Source organism: Dendrobium catenatum, unplaced genomic scaffold, assembly GCF_001605985.2.
Source record: "Dendrobium catenatum unplaced genomic scaffold, ASM160598v2 fragScaff_scaffold_51, whole genome shotgun sequence".
Classification (NCBI taxonomy): Eukaryota; Viridiplantae; Streptophyta; class Magnoliopsida; order Asparagales; family Orchidaceae; genus Dendrobium; species Dendrobium catenatum.
Window position 1 is genome coordinate 162,332 of NW_021318513.1, and position 25,402 is coordinate 187,733.

Below are 25,402 nucleotides of genomic sequence, written 5' to 3' on the forward strand. Positions count from 1 at the left end.
TATTGATTAATTATAATTAATTTCAATTAATTATAGTTAATCTTTAATTAATTATAATTATAATTAATTACTAATTATAAATAATTAATTATTAGTAAATAATTATTTAATTATTATGATAATTAATTTTAATTATTATTAAATAAAAAAGAGAAGAAAAAAGAAAGGAAGAAAGTATACCCCTCTCCTCTCTTGCCTCGATCCATGTGTCGACCCCGTACAAGTATAACCCCTTTAACCGTAAAACTTTGAGAGCTTGTTTTCGTTGTTTGCGGCGAACCAGAAAACCGCTCATACACGTCTTTATTGCGCGTGGTGGGATGGGACCCCGGTGCAACACCTACGACAAGTCCTGGTAATCATCTAAAACCCCATTTCAAAGTTCATGGCGCACCGAAAAACCACCTATACACACCTTTATTGCGCGTGGTGGTATTAGACTCCGATGCGGCACCTACTGTGAGACGGGGTCACTTATAAGTACCTCCGAGCGGGAGGGAAAGCAAACTGCATTTTTAAAATAGGTACCGTCGAAGACCATACACGCCTTTATTGCACGTGGTGGGAACGAATATCACGGCCGCGGTGTTCTTGTTCGAGGACACCTACCATACACGCCTTTATTGCGCATGGTGGGAAGGCCCAGTTTCTCATAGTTTCCAGGGAGATGCTGGGAGGCTGCCAAAATTTCGGGTGAACGTGAGACTTGACTTAGACCTTACTTGAACTCAAAATAACAACAATTTGGACCCAAATGAACATGAACTAGTGGACTTTAGCTTGAATTACAAGGACCTATTTTTTGAACACAAATCAAATGATTAAGCAAGACTTGAACCTAAATAAAATAAGCTCGAACTTGAACCAGACTTGAATATCAATTGAACATAATTTGAACTTAAGCGAAGACTTGAGTTGGATCACAGGGGACTTGAATAAGAACCTGAACTTTCAAGAACAGCGGGGACTCGAACGGATGGAAGAGGCTCATCTTGAGCCTGAACTATACTTAGATTCAGACTTGGGCAAATGCAAATAAAGGACCTAACTTAAACTTTAACCAAAGTGATAAGAAATTGAACTTTCAAGATTACTAGAGCTTGAACCGCTGATGCAGGCATGCAAATTATGGCACTGGGGGTGTGCTTGCATGGGCATCCATCCCTCAATGAACCATGTCTTGAATGTGAAGTCAAACTCAAAACAAGCTTGAGCAAATGATGTTGAACTGGACTCGGATGCAAAACTCGGGTCCGATCGCAAGAGACTTGAACAATCAAAATAAAAGATCATTTATTATTCAAACATCACTTTTCTTTCTCTAGTTGAGAAAATAGAAGACTTGTGACACTCAACATGGCTCATATACATGCAAGCAATCATGACCATATGTTACAAACACAAGATCAAGATGCAGTTAAGTGTACTAAGTCCTACAAGCAATGGGGGTCAAAATGTATGAAGGAATTAACAATGAGGGGAGTTCATTCAACATTCATCATACACAATGCAACACATTTGAAGCACTTACAAGTCCCTACGAGGTCAAATGCGCCATACTTGCAAGGACGATAGATGGTTGCAGAATGCATACGTGTGTCCCCCATGTGCATTATTGAAACCTCCAACACTAGCAACTTTGCCTGTAGATTGAGATGGCAATACTGGCATTCGATAGTGGAAGACTCGTCCCTACGAACAAGTGCAATCATCAAACAACCTCAGATTGGTGAAAGATGGATATGATGCAGGAACAATAGCTACTCTACGAACACCTCCAGGAGGTCGTGGTGAATACAACGGGTCCTTGTAAATAGATACGAGCCACTTGTGGGTAACAACAGTGGGTATATCGTAAGCACAATGAACCATTGTGGACACAAGTACAAATATCATCTACAACAGCGGTGATTGAGATGCTGCAAGGTCGTCAAGCGTGAAGACAACTCAATGCACAGAAAAGGACACCTTTTGGCATAATGGAAGAGATATTTGAACAAATTCGAACTAAACTTCCCGGTGTTCTAAAATTTCTTCTTGGTCCTATACTTAGGAAGAAAAAGTTATGGTACCCACAAACACCGGAAATAACAAGTCTAATACACTAATGATCCTAAAAGGAGTTCTTTTCAAAGCAGCGATCATGAATTTCAAGGACCTCCCAGTGAATGAGAAAAGAGAGTCTGTATCAGCATAATGAAATATCTCATTGCAATTAGGTGACAACGCTATGATTCACCTGTATCCAAAAGCAGGAGATTCGTTAGTGCATTACAATCTACCTGCATAAATCATGTAAGTAGTGCACGACAGTCTACCTGTATAAAGTAGCAAACAACTCAATTCAGAAGCTATTACGCCACGCCACCGGATCTACAACACTCATATAAGAAGACATAAGGCGTCTACAAGTTACAACGTCACGTCACCAGATCTGCAACACTAATATAAGCAGACAGAAGGCGTCTACAAGTTATAATGCCACGCCACCATATCTGTAACATTAATAAAGGCACAATGCCTACGAGGAATCCGATCCTTGATCGAGTTGACAAGGTTCAATCCATAAATAAAAATGTCCCCAAACACCCCGATGATTGTCGTGTTGAACAAATATCTCAATCGGAGGGGTTCACAAATATTTTCAAATGCCACTTAAATTCTCGAAAATTCAAAATCCCAAAGATCATCCAAAATCTAAAAAAAATATTTATAATTGAAATATTCCATCATCAAATCACTTAAAGCACAAAATCCATCAACCCTCTGCAACGGTTTGTTGGGGTGGACAAATTCAAATTTACTTCAGCTCACATAAAGCTAATGCCTAGTCAAAAATATCAATAGGATCTTGATGTGAAACCACATGCAAGGAGCTTCTTAAGAAAATTAAAAGTGAATGACAACGTAATTTCAATTAATACCTTATTGAGATAGCAAGAACATCATTAAAGAAATCGTGTTATTAACTAGCTTAGGCGAAGAAGTATGCGTAGATTGACCAAAACTCATGGATAAACAACGATCGTAGCAACACAAAAAGCTATTAAACAACAATCCGTAATTTAATAACGAGAAGTTCACCTTGGGGATTAACCACTCAACTAAACTAGGCTTAGCGGGAGAAGATTTCAGCACACCAAACGATGCCACGAGGAAGGTTGCAATGCCAAGGGTCTCGAGCCACGGAGAAGTTGCCGGTGGTGGAGGACACATGGACGGCGTGCTTTCAATAGTCCATCCGTAATCTTCGAAGTCACCCCAAGGAGGATGGGGAGAGGATCGGCCAAGGTGAGAGAAGGGGAGGGGCGGCGGGTTATGGGAGGAGGAATTGGGTTTAGATGAGGGGAGAGGGAGAGATCTAACCAAATCTGAAATTAATTCAGATTTTGGATTAAATTAGGAGGGAGGTTACTTAGAATTTGAATTTCAAACCTCATGCGATCAATGCCATAAAGTGGCATTTAATGGGCATTAACCCCAAGCAAGGCCGGCGGCCAATAGAGGGGAGAATAGGGATTAATTCCCAATCCTGAAATTAATTTCAGGATTAAGTAAAATTGGAGGGGAAATTTATTTGAAATCAATTTGAATTTCAAATATGAGGTAGCATTAAAGGAGGCAATCAATGGGAGAGCCCATCCTAGGGCCGGCGGCAAGATGAGGAGGAGGAGATTTGAAAACTTAAAACTGAAATTTGATTTCAGTTTTAAGTAAATTAGGAGGGAAAATAATTTGGAGTTAATTCCTAATTCAAGAGAAATCAATGCCTTAATGGAGCATTAATGGGGTTCCACCCAAGCATGGGGCCGGCGGCTTCTAGAAGGGGGATTTGGTGTGGGTGTAAGTGGGTGGCTTCCAAAATTGCATGCATGATGTTTGCAAGGGGTTAAAACAAAATCCATTTGAAATTGAAATTCGTCATGAGAACGAATTCAAAAACTTTCCTAATTTGGAAATTCTAAAATAGGAAAGATTTTGGCATTCGAAATTCGAACTTCAAAATTTAGCTTCGAATGGAAGAGGAGATTGGGTCAATGGTTGGAAGATTCCCGGCCGGATGGTGGTGGTAGGATGGCCGGCGGCTAAGGGGGGGAGTTGAGGTGGGCGGGTTGGAGAGAAAGAGGGGAAATCGGGGATGGGGGATAGACCACGAGCCACGGACTCTTCCAATGACTGGTGGGTGTTGCTTTTGCCCTCACCTTGGGCTCTCCATAGAACTCACACAGAGATCTAGGAGAAAAGAACTCACTAAGAGATCTTCAAGACGGAACTCACAAAGAGAACACAAGAGCCAAATTTTCATTCAAAATCATCATCCCTATTACAAGAGGAAAGACCCATATATATAGGTCTCAAGCATACATGAATAAATAAAGACTAAATTGCCCTCAGGGCCCCAACATAACTCAACTCAACATAAGGGTACAATAGGAAAATATAAAAAATAAAAATGCATAAACAATTAGAAAAATAAGCTCTGAATCGTGGCCATCGATCGGTGAGGACTTTGGATCGATGTCCTCATCAGATCTATTCTCAAATAATCTCTTGCCAATAAGGACGTTGTACGTGTCCTCTAATCTACGGTTTTGCCGCCAAATGGCATCGCATGATAAACAGTTATGACCCGGAGCCCTCTGAACCGAGTGGTTTTGCCGTCAAATGTCACCATGAAATATTGGTTATGGTCAGAGCCAATACGCTCCTTAATAGCATCAAATCCTGAATATATGAATCAATAAGATATGATCGATAGGGCACAAAGCCCTCTGTTAGCTAAGGTGAATTCAAAATTGTCCCCTTAGGAAAACATTCATCCCAGGTCTACAAGGTCCCCTTGGACGATGCAACCCATGGCTGCCGACAAGGATCCTTCTGTCAGGTTGGGTCGACTACCTTCTCTGACTAAGTAGACCAGGGACCACGATGGCCCGGGACGACGGAACCATGAGATCTTGATCGGGTCCATCATCCATTCCCCCACCATCCGCTTTAAGTGAAAGATGGTGAATTTTCCAATTTTAAATATTAAACCTTCAATTTTCCATTCGTTAAACCCATGCTGCTACTATATGCTGGATACCACATATCTACGGATTTGATGTATTCATTGACGAATAGCTTGCATCGAAAGTTCTCTGTCGTTATCGAGAGGGGTAATTAACTATAGGGGCTTGCGCCTATAGGAAACCAGAACTCAGATCATAAAGTCCTCTCATTTAGGAAACCAGAACTCAGATCATAAAGTCCTCGCAAAATGAGGGCGAAATATCAGGGTAGTGTCTTATCTACAAACCCAACTGCCTTCCAAAATTTACCTTGGAACTTAATCCGTTAAAACTCCCTCGCCGAAGAAAAAAGCAAGAGCGGGCGGAGGCTGGGGCCGAATTTTTGGAGCCCAGGGGGGATTTCGGCCAAAGAGGTGGAGAAGGGGTTTTGAATTCTTTCCAAGAGGGTGATTTGGAATTTGGAAAGAATCTCAAATGAAACCCACTATGGGCCGGCGACACTAGGTAGGGTTTGGGGGGAATTAAATCAAGTTTAATGTTTTACTCATTGGGATTTACTAATTAGGATGAGATTAAATGTCCAATCCAAATCAAATTAATTTAAATTTGATTTTAGAAACTTTCCTAAAATAAGATTATATTTTAGGAAATTATTCAAATTTCAAATTTGAATTAATTGATTAAAAGTAAATAACTTTCCCAAAAGAAGTTAAGCAAAAAAAGGAAACTATTCAAGTGGAGATTGGAAAATTGGGGGGGGGGGGGAAGGGAAACCGGCGGCTTGGCTAGGGGTTTTGGAGATGGGTTGGCAGCTAGGTGGAGAATAAAGGGGCTGATTTGGGGATGTGATGGCAGGTTGAGGTCGGCTGGTGTGGACTGGAGAAGTTGGGGATTCGGTAGTGGGCGTTGGTGAACCGGGGATTAGTGGAAGAACAAAGGAGAAAAGTGGAGACACAAACTAAAGAAAAACTTAGCCACGAACCCAGACTTCTAAGATTGGTGGGTGATCCGGTTCCCTCTCCAAGGGATCTCTCTCCAATCTCTCTCAAGCTCTCACAAGACCTCAACACGGGTAAAATTTTATCATTTCATTCATTTAGCATGAAAAGAGGACATAATGATTATATATAGCCTCATACAAAGGACTCAAAAATAAGAGAAGACAATGCCCTTTAAGCTTACACCTTAAGTAAGGGGTAAGAGAGGAAAATAACAAAAGCAAATACAATATAAAATAATAAAAGACAAAAACATAATATGACTAAAAAATACATCAACTTGATCATGGCCATAGATCGACGACCACGTCTCTGATAGACTTTCCAAGCTCCGATGTCCCCATCAATAAACCACTATTAGTTTAACGCGAATGATTGGGAATGATCAGATTTTATGGTTTCAGTATCGTGGATTGTTATGATCTTGATATAATTAGTCAATAGAGATACTGATCCAACTTCAACAAATGATCACTTTCATTAATAATGGGTTGTGTTGTTTAAGGGGACCTCGTAGACGACAAGGGCTGAGCTTGTCAAAGGGTTAATTTTAAGCCAACCTTTACTAACAAAAGGTTTCATACTCTATTAGGCACGTCTTATTACCCATGAATAATAGATTAGGGAATATCCGGGCTTAAGCTATAACCATAATATATTGGCTCCATCACAATCAGGTTAATCACTCAATCATGGGGCACATGCTATATCATTATTGGTGTGAGAGTTTTTAGTGTCATCATATGGATGCACTTAATATGACACATGTCACGCCCCACACTGACTCCACTCCTACATTTCGATGAGAGATGCGATAGATGAATTCATACAATTCATTTTACATATCATAATACATCCACTATTCATAAACGTTTTTGAAAAACATCCACCTTTATCAACAAAGCAGAAACAATCCAAAATTTCATTTATAATTTATATTTACGGAGTGACTAACAACCTCAAATATTCATAAAAAATATCTTAGATTCCTCCCATCATCACTTATCTTTAAATCGGACATAACAAAACATAAGGCCTAAATTGAATCTATTTCTAGTCATCCTCAATCTTATCTTTTCTCAGTCCTGTAAAAATAGTCAGAATAAAGTCTGGTGAACTTTCAGGCCACAAAAAAAAGTAGTTCTAATACAGTATTGAAGAATATAAAAGATTTAACTAACATCCAGATGTAATGACTGTATGTAATGAAGCCATTTTTGCTTTATAATACAACATTAATATAGAATAATTGCATTAATGAGCTGTATATAAAGATCATGTAACATTAATATGCTCACCTGATTCCAAAAAGATTGAATACCAATCAAAATCTTATAGAAGTAATATCATGTCAGTTATTTTAAATACTTAATCCTGAATTTAATCACATAGATGCTTCATTTAATTGCACATCTTTTCTTTTCAATTTTGGGTCATCAATAGTCTAATAATGTGTGTTGTCTTGATGTATAAGTCCAGGTTATCTCTAGACATTGCCTCTATAAAACCATAGCCTGCAAGCTTCATCGTACCAAGGTTGCATTGTCTTCATTTGAGTTGCATTGCCCATTGGGGCCACACTACCCTACTTGCCACATTTTCTTAGGTCAATTAGATTCTGATAACTGCATTTACTTTAACAATTACACTAGTCATATGTTAATTTAAAATAAATAGGTACACAATGCACATATAAGAGAAAGGTCTGTACATATAACATGCCTTTTATTTAGCGATGTAACACCTAGTAAAACATAAAATTTTCCAAAACATTAGGTAATATGTGATTTCATTCAATATTATGTAAAATTGCTAATGAGTAACACATTAAGTTAGTTTTGGTGTAAGGGTACATGAAAAAGGCTAAAGCACTTGCTTCATGAATTAGAAATTACACATCTTACCTCATTGATGAGTTGCTTCCTCAATTAGGACTAGGGCTGCAAGCGAACCAAACGTTCGACGAGCTACTCGTTGTTCGGTTCGATTAAAGCTCGTTTGCGATTGTTTAATTAGCTAAACAAACAAACTTGAACAATATTTTAAATACTCGATTCTTAAATAAACAAACTTGAACACTAATGCGTTCGGCTCATTTATGTTCGCGAACAACATCATTTGAAGTTCGTGAACAAGCTCGACATTAAGATCGATAAGAAGATCGATAAGAAGCTCGATAAAAGCTCAATTCGTGTTCGATTTTGAACTCGTGAATAAGCTAGATAAAAATAATTAATATTTGACTATAAAATTAATAAATATAAATAATAATTGCCTTTGTTACATAGACAATTGCTTTTATTATAAATGTGTTTGTTCATAGATATGTTCATGAACGCATTTGTTTGATAGTTAAAAAAAATTCGTTAAATATGTTCGCGAACAAGCTCGATAAGCACTAAACGAACGAACATGAACTGAACATGAACCGAACATGAACACATTAATTTAAACGAACCAAACATGAACACAAACAATAAAGCTCGAACAAACATGAACCAAACTTGAACAAGCCGATATTAAATGAACACAAACATGGACACTCACATACTCGGCTAGGCTCGGTTCGTTTGCAGCCCTAATTAGGACACCTTGTTATCTTTATGCTTGTAAGTTATCTCCATCAACCCAAATTTGTAAACTTGACGATTCGTACAAATATATTTTCACACCAAAAAATATCAAGTTATTCTTAAAGTAATATACCTCACAATTTCCTCTCTTCATACATTATTTGACATCCTCAAATTTCTCTTCCCACTGAACTGTGATATTCCAAATTAATAATTAAATATTATTTAAATTAATAACTTTTCACAAGATGAGTTCACCAGATTTTGGTAAATTAATAACAAAATACTAAATTTTTACCTTTTTTCCTCATCTCTCTCTTCCTCTTCTTTGTCTTTTTCTTCTCCTTTATCTTCTTCTTTTTCTTATTCTTCTTCCCCAACCAAAATTTCCTCTTCCAACCGACTTCACCTTCTCAGCCGAATTCTCCTCCTTTGGTATAGTTCTACATGCTCTCACACTTCCGCAGTTTGCAGCTCAGCAATTGGCTTGCCGAGAGTACAGCTTGTGGATGGTTTAATGAATAAAAAAATTAAAAAATTCTACAAATACCCACTTCCCCAAAGGACTTAATCACCATTATTGATTAATATCAGGACTGTTGCATACATCAGTTAGTGACTTCGGCTGTTGTAGATACAGTAGTATTGATAATGAATAGTAAGGAAAAACTATAAGGGAAAAAATGAAAATTGAAACTACTTATATAACTTGTACACATTTGCAAATTAACATATACTTCTATATACAAATTTGCTCCATTTGATGATTAAAACACAATGTTATACTTTTTCATGATTTTTATGAAAGTTTATATTTTGGGGTATAATTGAACTGAGCTAAATTTGCACATTATTTTAGGAAAACTGGGTATTACATGACATTGTCTTTTTGAGACCATTGGACAAACATAAGTTTGCTAGCCTTGGTAAATTAGTCGAGGGATGGGTGCCTACTTTGAGCACAAAGCGATTGATGACTACTTGAGTTTTTTTGGCCTTTTTTGTTTTTAAGAGTCTAAGCATGAAGGAATGAGTGTTCCTTCCAGGTGACACAAAATTGCACCATTCTTCTATCATTATCATTGCATCCGATCAATTTGGCTTGCGAAATAATATGCCAGTTAATACAGAAAATGTTATTTGGGAGTTCCAACCTTGATAATATTAGGTACTTTTACGTCTGACTTTAATGCCGATCTTTCACACACAATATATATATATATAATTTTTTTTTTCTTCCAGCCTAAAAGGAATTTACTGTTCTAAATGATTAAAAAAACTTTTTCCAGAAAATTCATCACATCTTTTGTTCTTTAATATTTCATTTTATCCACCACTTAGTAAATTATGTAAGAGTTTTATCATTAAACTGCTGGTGCTAAGAGAAGCTATGAATGTTTGATGCTGTCATCCAATCATGAATTAGCTAGATCATTAAATCTGCTGTCGGTTGGGACAAAGATGATGATGAGAATGATAATATATTTAAGTCTTTTTTTCTTAATTTTATTTTTTATAATTTTATTTTATGACTTTAGTTGATTGTTATGCACTTGAAGAATATATTTTCTTTTAAGCCACTGTTTTTTTTTTTTTTTAAACTTCATGCATTTATTTCTATATAAAATTGTGATTCCATCTACTGATTACTTACAGCTTAATTCCATGGTGGATCTTGGAAGTGATGTCCAAGTTCGTGCTAGTGGGGGACTTCTTGCTGTGCTAGAAACTGAGAGGCTTATAGACACCTTGGAACAAAGGGAGGGTGGCAATGCATCAATAACCATTGATTCAGTAGAACAGATCTCATTTTATCCTATTCCATTTATTTGAAGTACTGAATATATTATATTTATATTTTTTTTATTTCTTTCAATGCATCTATTATTGAAAATCCTAGCATGGCTTCCTATACTGTTCAATAGAGACAAATTCCTTAAACTCGATGCAACTGCTTATGAGGCTCTGCAGATTTTTCAAATCGACAAGCATCCAAGTCACATGGGAATTGGCCGATCTAAGGAAGGGTAGGTTTCCTCATTTGTGTGAAGCAAATTCTTTGTTCATTGTTTCAAATTGAATATTGAATCTCTTGAATTGCAGGTTTTCCGTTTTTGGAATGTTTAATAAGGTAGGTGTAAGCTTTTGTTGCCAGTCCTATTCTGTGTTATGCAACTAATGCTTTAATATCTAGTGTGTTACACCAATGGGAAGGCGTCTCTTGAGGTGAGCCCCTGAAGTCTATTTCACAAACTATTATTCTTACTTGCATCATCTGTGATATTAAAAAATATCCCTTTCATATCAGGGCGTGGTTTTTAAGGCCTATACTTGACCTCTGCATTTTGAATAGCCGGCTAAATACAATATCCTTTTTTCAGAGTACCCATTGTTTAAATTATTCTTCCTGAAGCTTTAAATTTCTATCTACTTCTGTTTATCCTTTAAGATCATTACATATCGTTCTTTCTTTGCTGCGAGGAGGTGATGTCTGCATTGCGAGAAACACTGAAGTCTGTAAAAGATATTCCCTACATGCTAAAGGTGTGATACCTTGGCTCTATTTTTGTTTTGTGCTGTATTTCAATTGATAATGCAGGGCTATTTAATTTCGCAGTGTCCATCTGCAAGTGTTTATTTGGTTTAAAATTTTAGTCCCCCTCCACAAAAATATCTTCAACCTAGAATGGTGACATTTGAATTTGAATAAAGTAGTGTGTCCTTTCATGTAGTTTACATAACTAAGAGCTCTAGATAGGAATAGCAAGTTTCAAAGGTGATCATTTGCTTTATTTGGGATGCTTCATGTCTCTTTAAGCAAGGAAATGCCAGCACTATGAACTATGCAATGTATAAAGTAGTATACGCGTTAATGAAAGCTGCATAAAACATAGTTGCGGAGTGAGAACCATCAGTGTAAGGGTTGGTTTCAGAATGAGCTCTGAGCTGAGGCTGCCTGATATTACCACCATGTTAAATGAAATTTACTTTCTAGCCACACCTTTCAACTCTATAGAAATTGGCCCAAAGTTAGAAAAGAAAAGGTACCTGAAAAGGAGATTTTAACTGTTATTTTCATATAGAAGTTTAGGACTTGGGCCAAGGTATATGAAGCATTAGTGCAGTCAGAGAAATGCGAGTCTGAAATTTTCAGAAGAACTTGGGTTGGGGGAGGATCCAATTACAGAGATCATCATTGGGGTAGTTTAATCTAGTGGTAGTTGAAGATCGTGGGTGGTCATCGTTGATGTGGGGTGAAAGCTTTAGCTAGGGCACCTAATTCTGCCACTTTATTATCAAGACTTTAATGATTGATAACTGTTCAATGTTCGTGTTCAGAGCAAAGATGGAAATAACTTCTACATTTTAGTATGTTTACCTGCCTTGTAAAAGTTAGACGGTCATTTTTGTGGCTGGAGAAATGTATAAATGATGACATGGAAATTCTACTGAAGCTCTATGAGTTGCTGATCCAGAAGATAAGCTCATAGATAGATAGTTTAATGATGCTTGATGAAATTCAATACAACTAAACTCTATGATGTGGTTTGTTGTCTGTTATTCTATCAACTCTAGATAAATAGGATATCTGTGTCTAGTTATATTTTAGATTTTTTTACTAATTTGTAGTTTTGCTGATGCCGTTTTCATAGTATTCTGAAGTATTAAATGGAGCTTTGAGGGGTAGTTTAGATTTACAATTTTCAAGCTAGGCTATTTTTATAAATAGCCCCGTATGTTTTGTAAAATTGTTGTTATGTAAAGTTGAATGGAAGTTTTCTATAGCCCTTATGTTGCCTTTTTAATTATCTGTTTTGAGAATTCAGCAATTTATATGCATTGAGGATTCTATATCTACAGCCTGAGAATTTACTGTTTTACATCTTTTTTCCTTCTTACTCATTATCCTTTACTTTTTCGTTTTTTAACTAAAATTATAATTCAACTGACTACCCTACAACACTATGGTATCATAGAAAAAATCCTATTAATTTTGCTTCTTTTTTATTGAAATTTTACTAGTTATTCTCTCATTTTCATCAACTTCCTACAATACTGTCCTTGATTACAGCAATTTTATTTGTTATTTCTTCTCTTGCATTGCAATTTCTCTTATCGTGTAAGCCCTTCTTTCTTGCTCCATCCATTAGGGCAAAATTGGGGAATTCCAAATTCATGTACTTCTCCCCATACGACCCCTCTCTCCCAATTGCTTCTCATCTCTAAATTTTCTTAGCGAATCCTTCAAATTTTGAAATTGAAATTTTAAATTTCTGATTTAATTAAACTCTTTAACAAGTTCCTAAAATCTCTCCACTTAATTTTCCACTTTATCCAATTCAAATAAATCATATTTCTATCCTATTATAATGTTTATATTGTTATATCAGTGAGCCAAGTGTTGACCTACTTAGCTGCTTTCACATTCTTTTTTAGAATTTTCTTGTGAGAAACTGCATTTTACAACCATAGTTGCTAATGTGTTAGCTTTAAAAAACGATTGTTCAATTTTCTTAAAAAGAATATATTTATAGTACCTACAATCATAGTTGCTTTACAATCACCTTTACAAAACATTGGAATCTGTGGGCTAAAAAAAATTGAGCTTTTGTGGGGGAATGATGTTGAATCCGATCAAGTTCCCATGGTTTCTTCATCCTGACTCATCATAATATTTGGTCTACTTATTTAGAGGAGGTAGTTGACCCAATCTAACCGAAAGATACTTAACAACAACTATAGATTGCTTTATACAAAGATACCTTGTAGAGCTAAGATGAATGCTTATCTAAGGGGAGAATTTAAGTTAACCTTAGTTAAAAGAGGACTTTGTATCTTGTCCATCATACCCTATGATTTATTATTCAAGGACATTAGTTATTGGGGAACATACGAGCTTTAGCCGTGGCTATAATATAATGGAAATGTTGGGCTAAGCCACTGGGTCAGAGGGCCTCGGTCATAATCATTTACCACATGAAGTTTTTTGGCCAAGCTACTAGTTCTTGTGGACATGTTGTGCCAAGTCACCGATTAGAGGACCAATCATAATCATTTACCATGTGGTGTCATTGGGCCAATCCACGGGTTCTGTGGAGCTATTGGGCTAAGCCATCGTTTAGAGGATAAATGCAATGTGCAGCCTGACAAGAAATTAATTGAGAATGAATTTTATTAATATTACATGCGATGAGTTTTGCGGAGGGTGGATAAGTTTTGCTTTAAGTTTAAATAATTAAATTTCTCTTGAGATATTTTAAATTTTTGATAAACGTTAAGTTTAAAATTTTAATAAAGTTTGATAGTTAACCCCTCCGGTTGAGATTAATTTTTAATGCGATCATTGTTGGGTATTTTAAATTGTTTGTATTTTGTCATTTGAATTGTGTCAACTCTGTCAATTTGTCGGCAGAGGATTGGGTTCGGTTTGCATTCTCGTTGTATTTTGATTATAGTATTCCCTCTTGTTGATATTCATTTTAACACGACCATCATCAGGGTTTTGAATAATTTATATCTTTGGTTATTGGAATCTTGTTGATTATGTTCGCTTGCTAACAAAGAATCAGGTTTGATTATTGATTTTGTGAGTTATAATACGAACATTGAAATTGAGAGCTTGTATTTTAAGATGAATTTCATTTAAATAGGTTTTGAAGGCATAACATGAACTTTAGATTAAATATCTAGATAAATTTGTAGGCCTCTTTAAAAGCTTTATTTTGAAATTCATCCTATCCAATTAAGTGACATTCACCAAGCTATACGTGAAAAACTTAGGAAAGTTTGCTTTTACTCAATTAAGCAACCTTCTTTCTATTATCCAAAATATAAGAAAACTATTAAAATTCATTAAAAAATACTTGGATTTTTTAAGTAAACTGATTTGTCATTCCACCCTTCTTGGTGGAATGCCATATATTTGAACATTAGGATATCATGAATGACAGACTCATGTAAAAGCAAGTAGATGATATTTATGATTAGTATATTAAATTAGTTTTAAATAAATTTATAATAACATCATGTTGATCATTCAACAAATGTACATTAATGCTACTGTACTTTTATACTAAACTGCTTCAATTCTTATTATGTGGTATAGCATACTCAATACTCTTATTAATGATTTCCTCAAAGTGTCATCCACTTTAGTTAATTGCATATCACATCATAACACAACAAGAGATAACAGAGTACATCACAATACAATATTGTTAAATAGGCTTTAATCAGAATACATTTAAAGTAAAATATTTTGGGGCATTGAAACAACATGAAAGTAAATTGAAGAGTTCATAAGTAATTAAAGGAAATAAAAATGGTGATTGATCATTCTATAGGTTTTTCATGAATAACATTAGGATATAAAGCAAGTAGTGATCATTCTATAGGTTTTTCATAATCCTTTAAAAATACAAAACACCTTTAAAAATTAAATAAAAGTTTGAATTTACAAATAACTTTAAGTAAAATCACTATTGGATTAAAATTGAATATCTTTTTATTACACAATAAAACAACGCATCAAATAGTACTGTGATAGCCACATGAGCCGGTACACACTGGATGCACAAATCCTTAGGCAATCTAGGATTATAATTTTTTTTGCGCATGTGGTTATGATTTTGGTGTGAAATGTATGATGGATTATCTATGTTTTGGGCACTTCTTCTTGCTTGCCAAGATATAAATATTTAAGTCTTAGGATAGAAATATCTATTTTTCGATGTATGTTGATATGCTTAAAAGAGGCAAACAAACTAAATGATTATTGGCTAATAATTTTTGCATGCGAGCATTGCTTATAAGTTAAAAGCTTTGAGCAGGCATAACTAAGAGGCTGAAAATTAGCTTGGCACTAATAATTGTTGAGCAATCTTTGATGATGGTTATACATATTTTAAGTGCTTCTTAATCTTTGGTTTGTAGGAAAGTTTTTTTTTTCTGTTTACAAATACAATTTATAGTCTTAGGAAGTTTTGTAGGCTAGTGGAATACAGTTGAAGGAATGATAAATGTGAATGAATTCCAAAAGTTAAAGACGTGAATGCATCAAAAGTCAATGTTTGAAGAGCCACAGGATGAGCCTGTAAATTCTACTGATTTTTATAAGGCTGACAACATAGCAATCATTTTTTTAGTTGTAATAAAGGCTTCTATATTATTTTGAGGTTAATTATTTATACTTTATTACTTATTTATTTTAAATGCACATTTAAAAAGTAATTCTTTTTTCTAATTTTTTTACTATGTTTGGGGATGGTCTAGATATTTTATATGGTAGGCTCTTAGTAAATTAAGTTTTCTACTTATTAAAATATAAACAATTTTAAAATCAACTACTGGGTGATATTTTCGAATGAACTTACATAGCTTATTCAAAAATAAGTGAACTCTTTTCAAAACAAATGAAATGTAAAGCCTCCTTATGGGTCTTTGCATGCAATTTAATATTTGATTAATTGCTTATCCATGAGGGTGTGTTAACACATCAGCATAAAACTCATAGCTTAGCTGAATATCATATGCGTGGCTCTATGAGTCACTTAAACAAATAAAAGTCCTTACATTAATGACTAGATAATAAAAAAAAATTGCATCAAGAGTTAGCATGTGAATATTCTCTTGAATATGCATCTTAGCTTAAGTTGTTAATATGGAAGTCCTCTTTTCTAAAATTAAAACTATATAACCTATCGTTTATATGCATTAAGATTAAAATTACATGATTTTTAAAGCTTTTACGTGCCATGTATGGATACCTAGTCTAATTTGCTGTTCTGTGGCAGAAATTCAACTCTCCAAGTTCCTTGTGCACCGATGCTGACTGGAATGCATTCCTGAAGGTAAACCAAGCAATATTCCAAGTTTACATGCGGATAGTTTTTTGCTAACATTTATGAGTATCTGCATTTGCTAGGCTCTTATCCACCTAGAAAGTTTTACTATTAGTTGCTAAACATTTCCCTTTTTAATAATGTCACATTTTTTTTAACAACTTACACTAACAGAACAACCTTTATGTTTTATAATCCCTAAATGAGCCCTTCAAAATCTAATTTGAATTATTATTAAACGAACACAAACCTGTGGCAGCTTAAGTCACGATTCTTCATATGTAGGGATAAACTAGTGTTACCAAAAAGTTGTTTTCTCAACAACAACATCAAGCCTTTGTCCCACTACGTGGGGTCGGCTACATGAATCCTTTTTCGCCATTGTGTCCGGTTAAAAGTCAAATTCTCAGCTAAATCTAATAAAGAAAGATCATTTCTAATATTTTCTAACCAAATCTTTTTAGGTCATCTACCTTTTTTAACATAAGCCAAATCCAATACCTCAACTTTCCTAACCGGGTCATCGGAAGGTCTCCGTTTAATGTGACCAAACCATCTAAGGCGACTCTCTCTAATCTTATCTTCCACTGGAGCTACTCTAACCTTTTCACGTATATGCTCATTTCGTATCCTATCTCTAAGGGTCAAGCCACTCATCCACCTAAGCATCCTCATCTCTGCAACACTTAACTTAGTATTATGCTTCTCTTTTAATGGCCAACATTCGGCACCATAAAGCATTGCAAATCTCACCACCATCTTATAGAATTTTCCCTTAAGTTTGAGGGGGACTTTTTTATTGCACAATAAGCTCGATGCATTCCTCCACTTCAACCATCCAACTTGAATTCTGCTGATAATATCACCATCAATTTCACCATCACTCTGAACAATAGATCCAAGATATCTAAAGCGTGTACTCTTATTAATGACTTGATCGCCCAAAGTCATAATCCCCTCACTAGGTCTATTTCCACTAAAATTACACTCTATATATTCAGTTTTAGATCTACTCAAGCGAAAACCTTTAGACTCTAAAGTTGACCTCCATAATTCAAGTTTACATTCAACTCCCTCTCTAGTCTTATCAACAAGAAGAATATCATCAGCAAAAAGCATGCACCAAGGTACATCCTCTTGCAAATGTCTAGTGAGAACATCCATGACTAAAGCAAAAATATATGGACTTAAGGCTGATCCTTGATGTAATCCAACCGAAATAGGAAAATACTTGGTCAAACCACCTTGTGTTTGAACACAAGTAATAGCTCCTGCATACATATCTTTAATGATTTGAATATAAGCATTATTAACTCATTTCTTTTCAAGAACTCTCCATAGCACTTCTCTTGGAACTTTATCATATGCTTTCTCTAAATCAATAAATATCATATGTAGATCCTCCTTATTCTCTCTATATTTCTCCATCAAACCTCTCAATAAATGTATGTCTTCCATAGTAGACCTACCCGGCATGAAACCAAATTGATTTTGAGAAACATTAGTATCACGCCTCAACCTATGCTCCATAACTCGCTCCCATAGTTTTAAAGTATGACACATTAACTTAATTACTTTGTAATTTGCGCACTCCTGTGCATCACATTTTTTCTAAAAAATAGGAATTAACACACTCATTCTCCACTGATCCGACATCTTTTTAGTCTTTAAAATAGTATTAAAAAGTTTAGTAAGCCAAGAAATTCCTTCATCTCCTAAGCATTTCCACATCTCAATTGGAATATCATCAGGTTCAACAACTTTTTCACACTTCATTTTCTTTAAAGCCTCTCTAACTTTGATTTTACTTATACGTCGATAAAAATAAAAATCTTTATTTTCATTTAGGGTGATAAGATCACTAAAGTCAATCATATTTTCATATTCTTCATTAAAAAGTTTTAGCAAAATACCTTATCCATCATTGTTGAATATCATTTTCTAAGAAAAGTACTTTTTGATCTTCATCCTTTATACACTTTCACTTGAACTAAATCCTTACTATTATCTCCTTGTTTGGCTAACTTATACATATATATTTCTCCCTCCTTAGTATCTAATATATTATATAAATCATTAAAAGCTAAACTCTTTGCATCGCAAATAGCTTTCTTAGATTCCTTATAAGCCTCTTTATAGCTTTCCCAATTATCAGAATTTATACATCTAAATCAATTTTTATAACAAATCTTCTTATTTTTTATCTTTTCTTGCACATTTGGATTCCACCACCAACTATTTTTACTATTAGGAGCTTTTCCCTTTGAAACTCCAAGCACATCTTTTGCAATATTCTTAGCACCAAAAAGTTGTTTTCTGTGGACAAATTAACCGTTGACTTAAAGGTTGTTGAAACATCTATTTGCTTCTATTTTTTTAGAGATGATCAGTTTCATCTCTTCTATTTTTTTGGTGAACTCCATTTCTTTTAACTAGAAGCCTCCATGTCTTGCTTGTATTGTCATGACCCGGTCCGTCTATCCCGAATTAACGGGGCGGGAACAGACGGTCGTACGGTAACAAAAATATAAACTTAATATATTTTTTCATCATTAACATCAATTCAAATAAACATCCATTAACAACATAAGAAAGAACCTCTAAACTTCCACTTCAAACATTTCTAATACACCAAAACATAACATGTCTTAAAGCATAAAAAGAAACACAATAATAGTCCATGACACACAACTAATACAATCCATAAAAACCTGCTTCTTTGAACTGCTCTATGCTGGTAAGTAATCGGTCTCTCTGCCATAATCATGCTAGCTGCCAGCCCTACCCCCCTTCATATTTCCTCTTTTCCTCCACTTTTCAAATTGATTATTGAAGGCATTCCTTATTCGATGCATTTTAAGTTTGGAAAGTTTTTAAATTCAAATTATATTAGGAGGCTTTCCTTAATTCTAAATTCTTTCTTAAAATAGGATGAATTATATTAGGAGGCTTTCCTTAATTCTCCAAATTTGAATTTAATTAAAGACCTGTCATAATTCCACTTTCCTTATCTTAGTAATTCAAGTTTGGAAATTCCTTAAGTCTACATTCATCGTATGTGGACACATTCACCATATGTGGACACATTCAACGTATGTTGATGCCTTCCCTTTTTCCCCTCTTTTGGCCGACCCCCTCCGTTCTTGATGTGAATCCTGGAATCGAATCTTATGAAATTAATAGAAGTTCTACAAAGCATTGACAATACAATCTCTAGCTTTGCTAAATTGACGATTCAATGGAAATCTTAGAAGTTAACAACGTTTAGGCAAGAAAATTCAGCTAAGTTTACAAGTTCGATAAAATAACGACTTCAATAAAGTAATGTAAATGAATGGTCAACAAGAATCTGGCGGTTAACAAAGTGATTGTCTCACCTTGAGGCCACACTCATTCAACTACCTCTAGGTTCATTGGGAGAAGAAGAAACATGCTAGTGACGAAACCACTCCGAGGACGACGATGCCGTAGATCCGTAGGGAAGAAGCGGATGGAGCCGGATGTGGAGGTGGTGTGTAGCGAGGCCCTTCGATGATCCAAGTGTAGATGGAGAAATGATCGTCTATGGATTCCACTAAGGCCGGTAGGATCCGGTCCAAGTACTCCTCGACCGTGTCGTCGAAGTCTAAACCAACGTCAAAAAAAGGAGATCGGAGGATGTTCACTCGTCCACGGTTGTCGTATTCAAACCCGTAATTCCATTCGGGTTCCTCCATGCAACATTGACGTGGGATTGAGCGGCGCTACCACGGAATCTTCAAGGGGAAGCAAGGGGCCGGCGGGTTGGGAGCAAGAAGGAGGCCGGCGGTGGGATTAGGATGAGGAGAGGAGAGAGATTTTGAAAAAAAAACTGAACTTAATTTCAGCTTTAAGAATTTAGGAGGGAAATAACATTCAAATTTGAATCTCCTAATGAATGCAATTAATGCATTAATTGGAAATCAATTGCAATTATGCCCATAGATGAGCCGGCGGTAAGGAGAGGAGGGAGAAAGTTGAAAACTGAAATTATTTTCAGTTTTTGGTGAAAATAGGAGGGAGGATTATTTATAACAGTTTTTGCTTCGCGATCGTGTGGAATGGCACATAGTATTAAAACTCGAAGGAGCAGGTTCGAATCTCACACAACGCGCGAGTAGGCAGTCAGGCAGCAGGATGCGGGCAGGCATCAGAGGGCGAGCAGCGGAACACAGGCAAGTTGCAGCAAGCTCAGGTTGGTTTTCAGAATTTGAGCTAAAGCAAATTTGAGCTTTGCCGAAAAATTTTCCAGCAACAATTTTTGCAGTAAAAATTTTCGGCAGGAAATTCTGCCCGAATTTCGCAGGAAACATGGTGGATTTTTCCGCTAGTATTTATTTTCCTAGTGATTTACTGTCAAATTTTTTTTCTATCAGAAATTCAGTGATTTCCGCTGGAAACGAATGATTTTCCTGTAGTGTTTTGGCAATCTTCGTATGTTTGCTTCTCGTTACGTATTTGTTCTGTTTTTAGACTGATATTCCTATCATTCATCAGATATATGTATTTTCGGGGTGTGTCTCACATGCACAGAAATAAACACACACTTGCCAAATGCACTTGCATAAATGTGCACAATGCAATTTCTTTTACAGCTTTGGTGTTATTAGGTCATATTTTATGTCGTGTACTATATTTTATTTGAAGTAGCTTAAGTGTAGTAGTTGAGCTTGATTTCTTCTAACATAACCGTAATTTCTATATAACTTTCTTGTAATTGTGCATTAATTGTTTCAGTGCATAACTTCCCTTTTGCACATAAGCAAAATATTTGAAGTCGGAATATCGGAGTATCTTCAAGAGAGGTTGGATTGCCTGCACCTGCGCATATTGGAAAGGGTATAGAAGTGGTGATCCACAATCTTATGAAGACGGCCAAAGTACTAATTATACATAGCTAACAACTAACTGCCAAAAGTTTTTTGTTTGTCCTTGCAGGCCAACACATGCATATCAATCGAGCTAGTTTATGTCTTTGATTTGGTTGGTAATTGCTTCTTAATTGTGTTTTTGAAAATTTCTCGCTTTATATTCATCAGAGGTTCATTAATGTATTGGTGACTTCTTAGTTGTATTTTTGGAAATTCGTTGGTTATTCCTCAAAAGATTTATTATTGTATTTTTTTTTTAAATAAATGGCTTTGCCCCTTTTGGACAATTCATGTATTTTTTATTTGCTGTGAAAATGTAAGACTAATATATTAAATGCACATTAACATAAGGTAAAATTGTTCGAAAGCTACAGAATAAAGTGTAAAATTTTGACAATAATCTTGCATCTGCTGTAGTTGGAATAGCCTCCTGAACCTACATGATCCAAACCAATTGTAGTGAATAAAGCACTACAATTTTTACTTTACGAACCTTTAGAATTATTTTCACTTAGAGACAATTACATTCCATGTTTAATTCTTATTCCTTCGCTAGATATTTTGTCTTTTTCTTCACTCAATAGCCAGGTTTCCTTAACGGTCAATCCATCTTAGTTGATTCAACGCATGCATGATTGGGATAGAGTCTGGATTCTCTTTCTACATGCTGACGGGTCAACCAGTCATTGTTTTCATTTAGCGTCTGAGCTCCAGATTAATTCAATTTCTTACCATGGTTGGATGCAGTGCATACTAGCTTTTAAATCATTGAGATTAAAATATTTGATGATCAATAGATTTTATGGAGTGTTCAAACCGAAACAACACTACAGTAAATAAAGAGTAGTTATGTTCAAACTTTTTTTTTTCTTAATTTGACATTAGTTATATTAAGATTTTCTTTATTTTTGGGCAATGTGATAACCTTCTATTTGGAAATCTTATTAGTTCAAATTTTATTTTCTTATGTTTTTCAATTAAGCTATGAACTTTCTCCGTTAGATTGTGTGGAAAATAAGGAAAGGGTTATAGTGCGGATGATGTGATTGGGAATAATCTTAAATAAAAAATTCTCTTTCATTCAACTATGAATTTTTTGTTTTGGGTTTAGACAGAAGAATGAGAAAATATGTTACGATGAGAAAGATAGTACCCAAGTTGCATCATGAGATTGGTTATATTTTTGTTTCCTTCTAAATAACTATGAGTTTATTTACATTCCCACCATCTTTTATCTCGTTCGCCTCAATTTCAACTTCTTTCTTCACACCACCCCCTTTCTTGCAAGCATTCATCACCTTCCATTCCAACCCGAACCCCACACCCATGCCCACCACAACTTCCCTTCTAAGTGCAGTTGTAAGGGTGATAAAATTCTTTCTTGAAAAGGGTTATATTCTTGAATGAAATTATATAAATTTCTAATTTTTTTTCTAAATTCGAATGTAATTGCATGATTTTCCATCTCTGAAAGATTTATAAATGACTTTTACCAACTTAAAACTCAACAAAATCATGCCAAATTTCCTTAAAATATTGTATATGTGCCTCCCTTATAATGACAAAAATGGTCTACAACTCTAAAGATAATTGAAACAATCCAGAAAAGTCCTTCAAGTCCAGAAATTCAATTATTCTGAAATATACTCTTGTAAGTGTGTGTTTTCATGTTCATATATATTTTTTTTTGGCAATTCTAGGACTTCTTTGCCTACATCACTACCCTCTTTTCTCCTTGATGTTATTTGCTGCTATTCTGTTGCTCACGGATTACCTTGACATCAAGGTAGTTCACTTCTTTCATTAAATTCATTTTTATTTTAATTTTTAAGGTATGCTGAAAATATAGTAAGACATTCTTGCATTTGATTGAATGTTATTATTGGCAGCGGTGAAGCTGCTTTAGATTTATTATTATTATTATTGCTTCATCATGCCATATGATGTTATGCTTGTTGTATTGGCCTCATCATTTTAAAACTGCTTGTCTTCAGGTGATGGGTGTGATTGATACCCAGCGTTCTAAGGATAAAGGTTACGAGACATTAGTTAAAGAGGGGCTTTGTGAGGAGGTTAGCAATATTACTCTTTTTTATACTTAAAGTTCATCTCATATTCCATCTTATATCATTTTCTCCCATAATGTGTTCATGCTAGTTCTGATCATTATGGGATTTCTACACATCCAACATCTGAGATCCCACAAGCTTATTCATTTTGAGGCCATCATGAATTTACTTTCTAGAAAAAAATATTTTATTTAAAAAGTGGAGCTTTATTAAAAAAATTATTATTTTTTTATGGCTAAATATTTGATTTCTTTTTACTTCATTCCAATGTCATCCCATCACATACTATTTGAAGTCCTTGTAAATGGTACAGGAATTGCTAAAATTGACCTGAAGAATGACATATATGGATAAATTGCTGGAATAAAGGTTAATCTTCATATCAAGCATCGTTGTTGTATTGTACACACTTCCCTCTTTTTATGGAGTTCCCTTTTTATTAGATTGGTTTCTGGATCGATCGAGCCGGTCCAACCAGGACTGGTCCTAATCTATAGGAGGCGGAACAAGGGGGTTCCGCCCCAGCATTGCCACCCCCTTAAGGTGGGGTCCACAAGCCCAATTAAGGGGGAAATTAGGAGGGAAATTTTCATAGAGGGGGCTGTTTGGTAATTAGGGGGAATTAATGTTTGTTTAAGAAGGATTTTCTTCTAGGATTTTTTCTCATCAATGTTTTTTGTTGGAATTGGAGTTCTTTGTTCTTGTTTGGGCTCTAGAGGCATCTAGAGAGTTTGGGAGAGCCAGATCTTCTTCTCCAATAGAAGATACAACTTTATATTGTGTTTTTCTTCTAGTATTATCAATTAATAAGATTTATTTCTGGTTACTTCCAATTTTTTCTCAAATCTGTTTTTCATTGGGCTGAAATTCAAACTCAGCCGGGGGGATTCTTATTTCCTGTAAGCATTTCCTAACACTTTGAAGTGCATATGCACTATCAGCCAAATAAAGAGACACCAGTTGCTTTGAGGTGAAGCTTCTGTAGTTAGCTGTTTGAACCCTATGGATTATATTTGCTTCTTAAGTCCAAACCAGATTTTACCGAAAATGATAAAATAAAAAACGATAAAAAGAGCAAATAATAACATAGATGTTGGAGATGCTGATCAATCCAGTCGCACTATGTAAGCTTAGAGCACATCGTTAGAGAAGAGTTGAGTGGCTATAGCTTCCATGTATGTCTGAGTTAGACTTGGACTGCTAGAGAGTTCAGTTGGCAGCAACCTTGTGTTGGAGCTGGTAAGAAGTGATGGTGGTGGAAGGAAAAGTTCCCCTTCTCTCTGTTGAAGGGCCAAATGTGAATGAAAACACTATGTCAACCAAGGAGACTGTAACAGCTATCAAAGGTGGTGTTAGGTGAGCCATGGCTATGGTGTTAGGCAATAAATCTCCAGAGCAAAGAAAAATGTAGGATTAGAAGATTCCTTTCTATTAGTGGGCCGTGCGACGGGGTAGTGACCTAAAACAATGATAAGGGGCTTATAGTGATACTGTAAAGCATGGTGGCATTGGGTTGGTTGAAGGATGGTGATGTAGAAAGAAGAGGGGGGTTTTGGTTAATTAATTTTTCTAAGTGGATGTCCAATTGGTGAATTAATTAATTTAAGAGGGAGAGAAAGAGGTGAGGGCTAGCCAAAGGAGGGGAGAGAAATGTCTAGGTTCGATGAATGTAGGAAGACGTGTCTATGTTCGATGAATGTAGGAATTTTGAATTGATTCCTAATCCATTTCAGATTTAATCATTCCTTGATTGAGGGAAAACTTTCTAAAATTAAACTAAATAATTTAGGAAAGAATTTGAATTTTCAAATTCATTTAAATTTGAATTAAAAAATTTACCAAAATTAAAACGACTTAATTTAGGAAAAAATAAATTTAGGAGGGAAAAGGGTGGGGCTAAAGCCAGCGGCTACGAGAAGTGGGTAGGGTTTAGGTTGGGCGGCGGTTTTTGGAGGGAAATTCAATTTCATAATTTTGAATTTGAAATAGAAGGGAATCAAATTCAAAATGCTGAAATTAA

The 25,402-nt window shown here is 35.3% G+C and overlaps 1 protein-coding gene across 16 annotated transcripts in view; it reads left to right on the forward strand.

The window, feature by feature from the left end:
- Positions 1–25,402, forward strand: part of LOC110106242 (DNA mismatch repair protein MSH5) — a 52,475-nt gene that overhangs the window by 2,135 nt on the left and 24,938 nt on the right. For 5 of the 16 annotated variants that reach the window (XM_028694142.1, XM_020836055.2, XM_020836065.2 and 2 more), the window contains exons 2-11: positions 10,240–10,377; positions 10,477–10,610; positions 10,687–10,714; positions 10,778–10,809; positions 10,892–10,949; positions 11,041–11,127; positions 16,377–16,433; positions 21,180–21,281; positions 21,381–21,425; positions 23,308–23,385. In XM_028694142.1, the coding sequence (XP_028549975.1) occupies positions 10,240–10,377; positions 10,477–10,610; positions 10,687–10,714; positions 10,778–10,809; positions 10,892–10,949; positions 11,041–11,127; positions 16,377–16,433; positions 21,180–21,281; positions 21,381–21,425; positions 23,308–23,385 (759 nt within the window). Of the gene's footprint in view, positions 1–10,239; positions 10,418–10,476; positions 10,611–10,686; positions 10,715–10,777; positions 10,810–10,891; positions 10,950–11,040; positions 11,128–16,376; positions 16,434–21,179; positions 21,282–21,380; positions 21,426–23,307; positions 23,386–25,402 lie in introns of those variants that run through there. The other 11 variants (XM_020836056.2, XM_020836068.2, XM_020836067.2 and 8 more) reach the window with 11 other exon arrangements.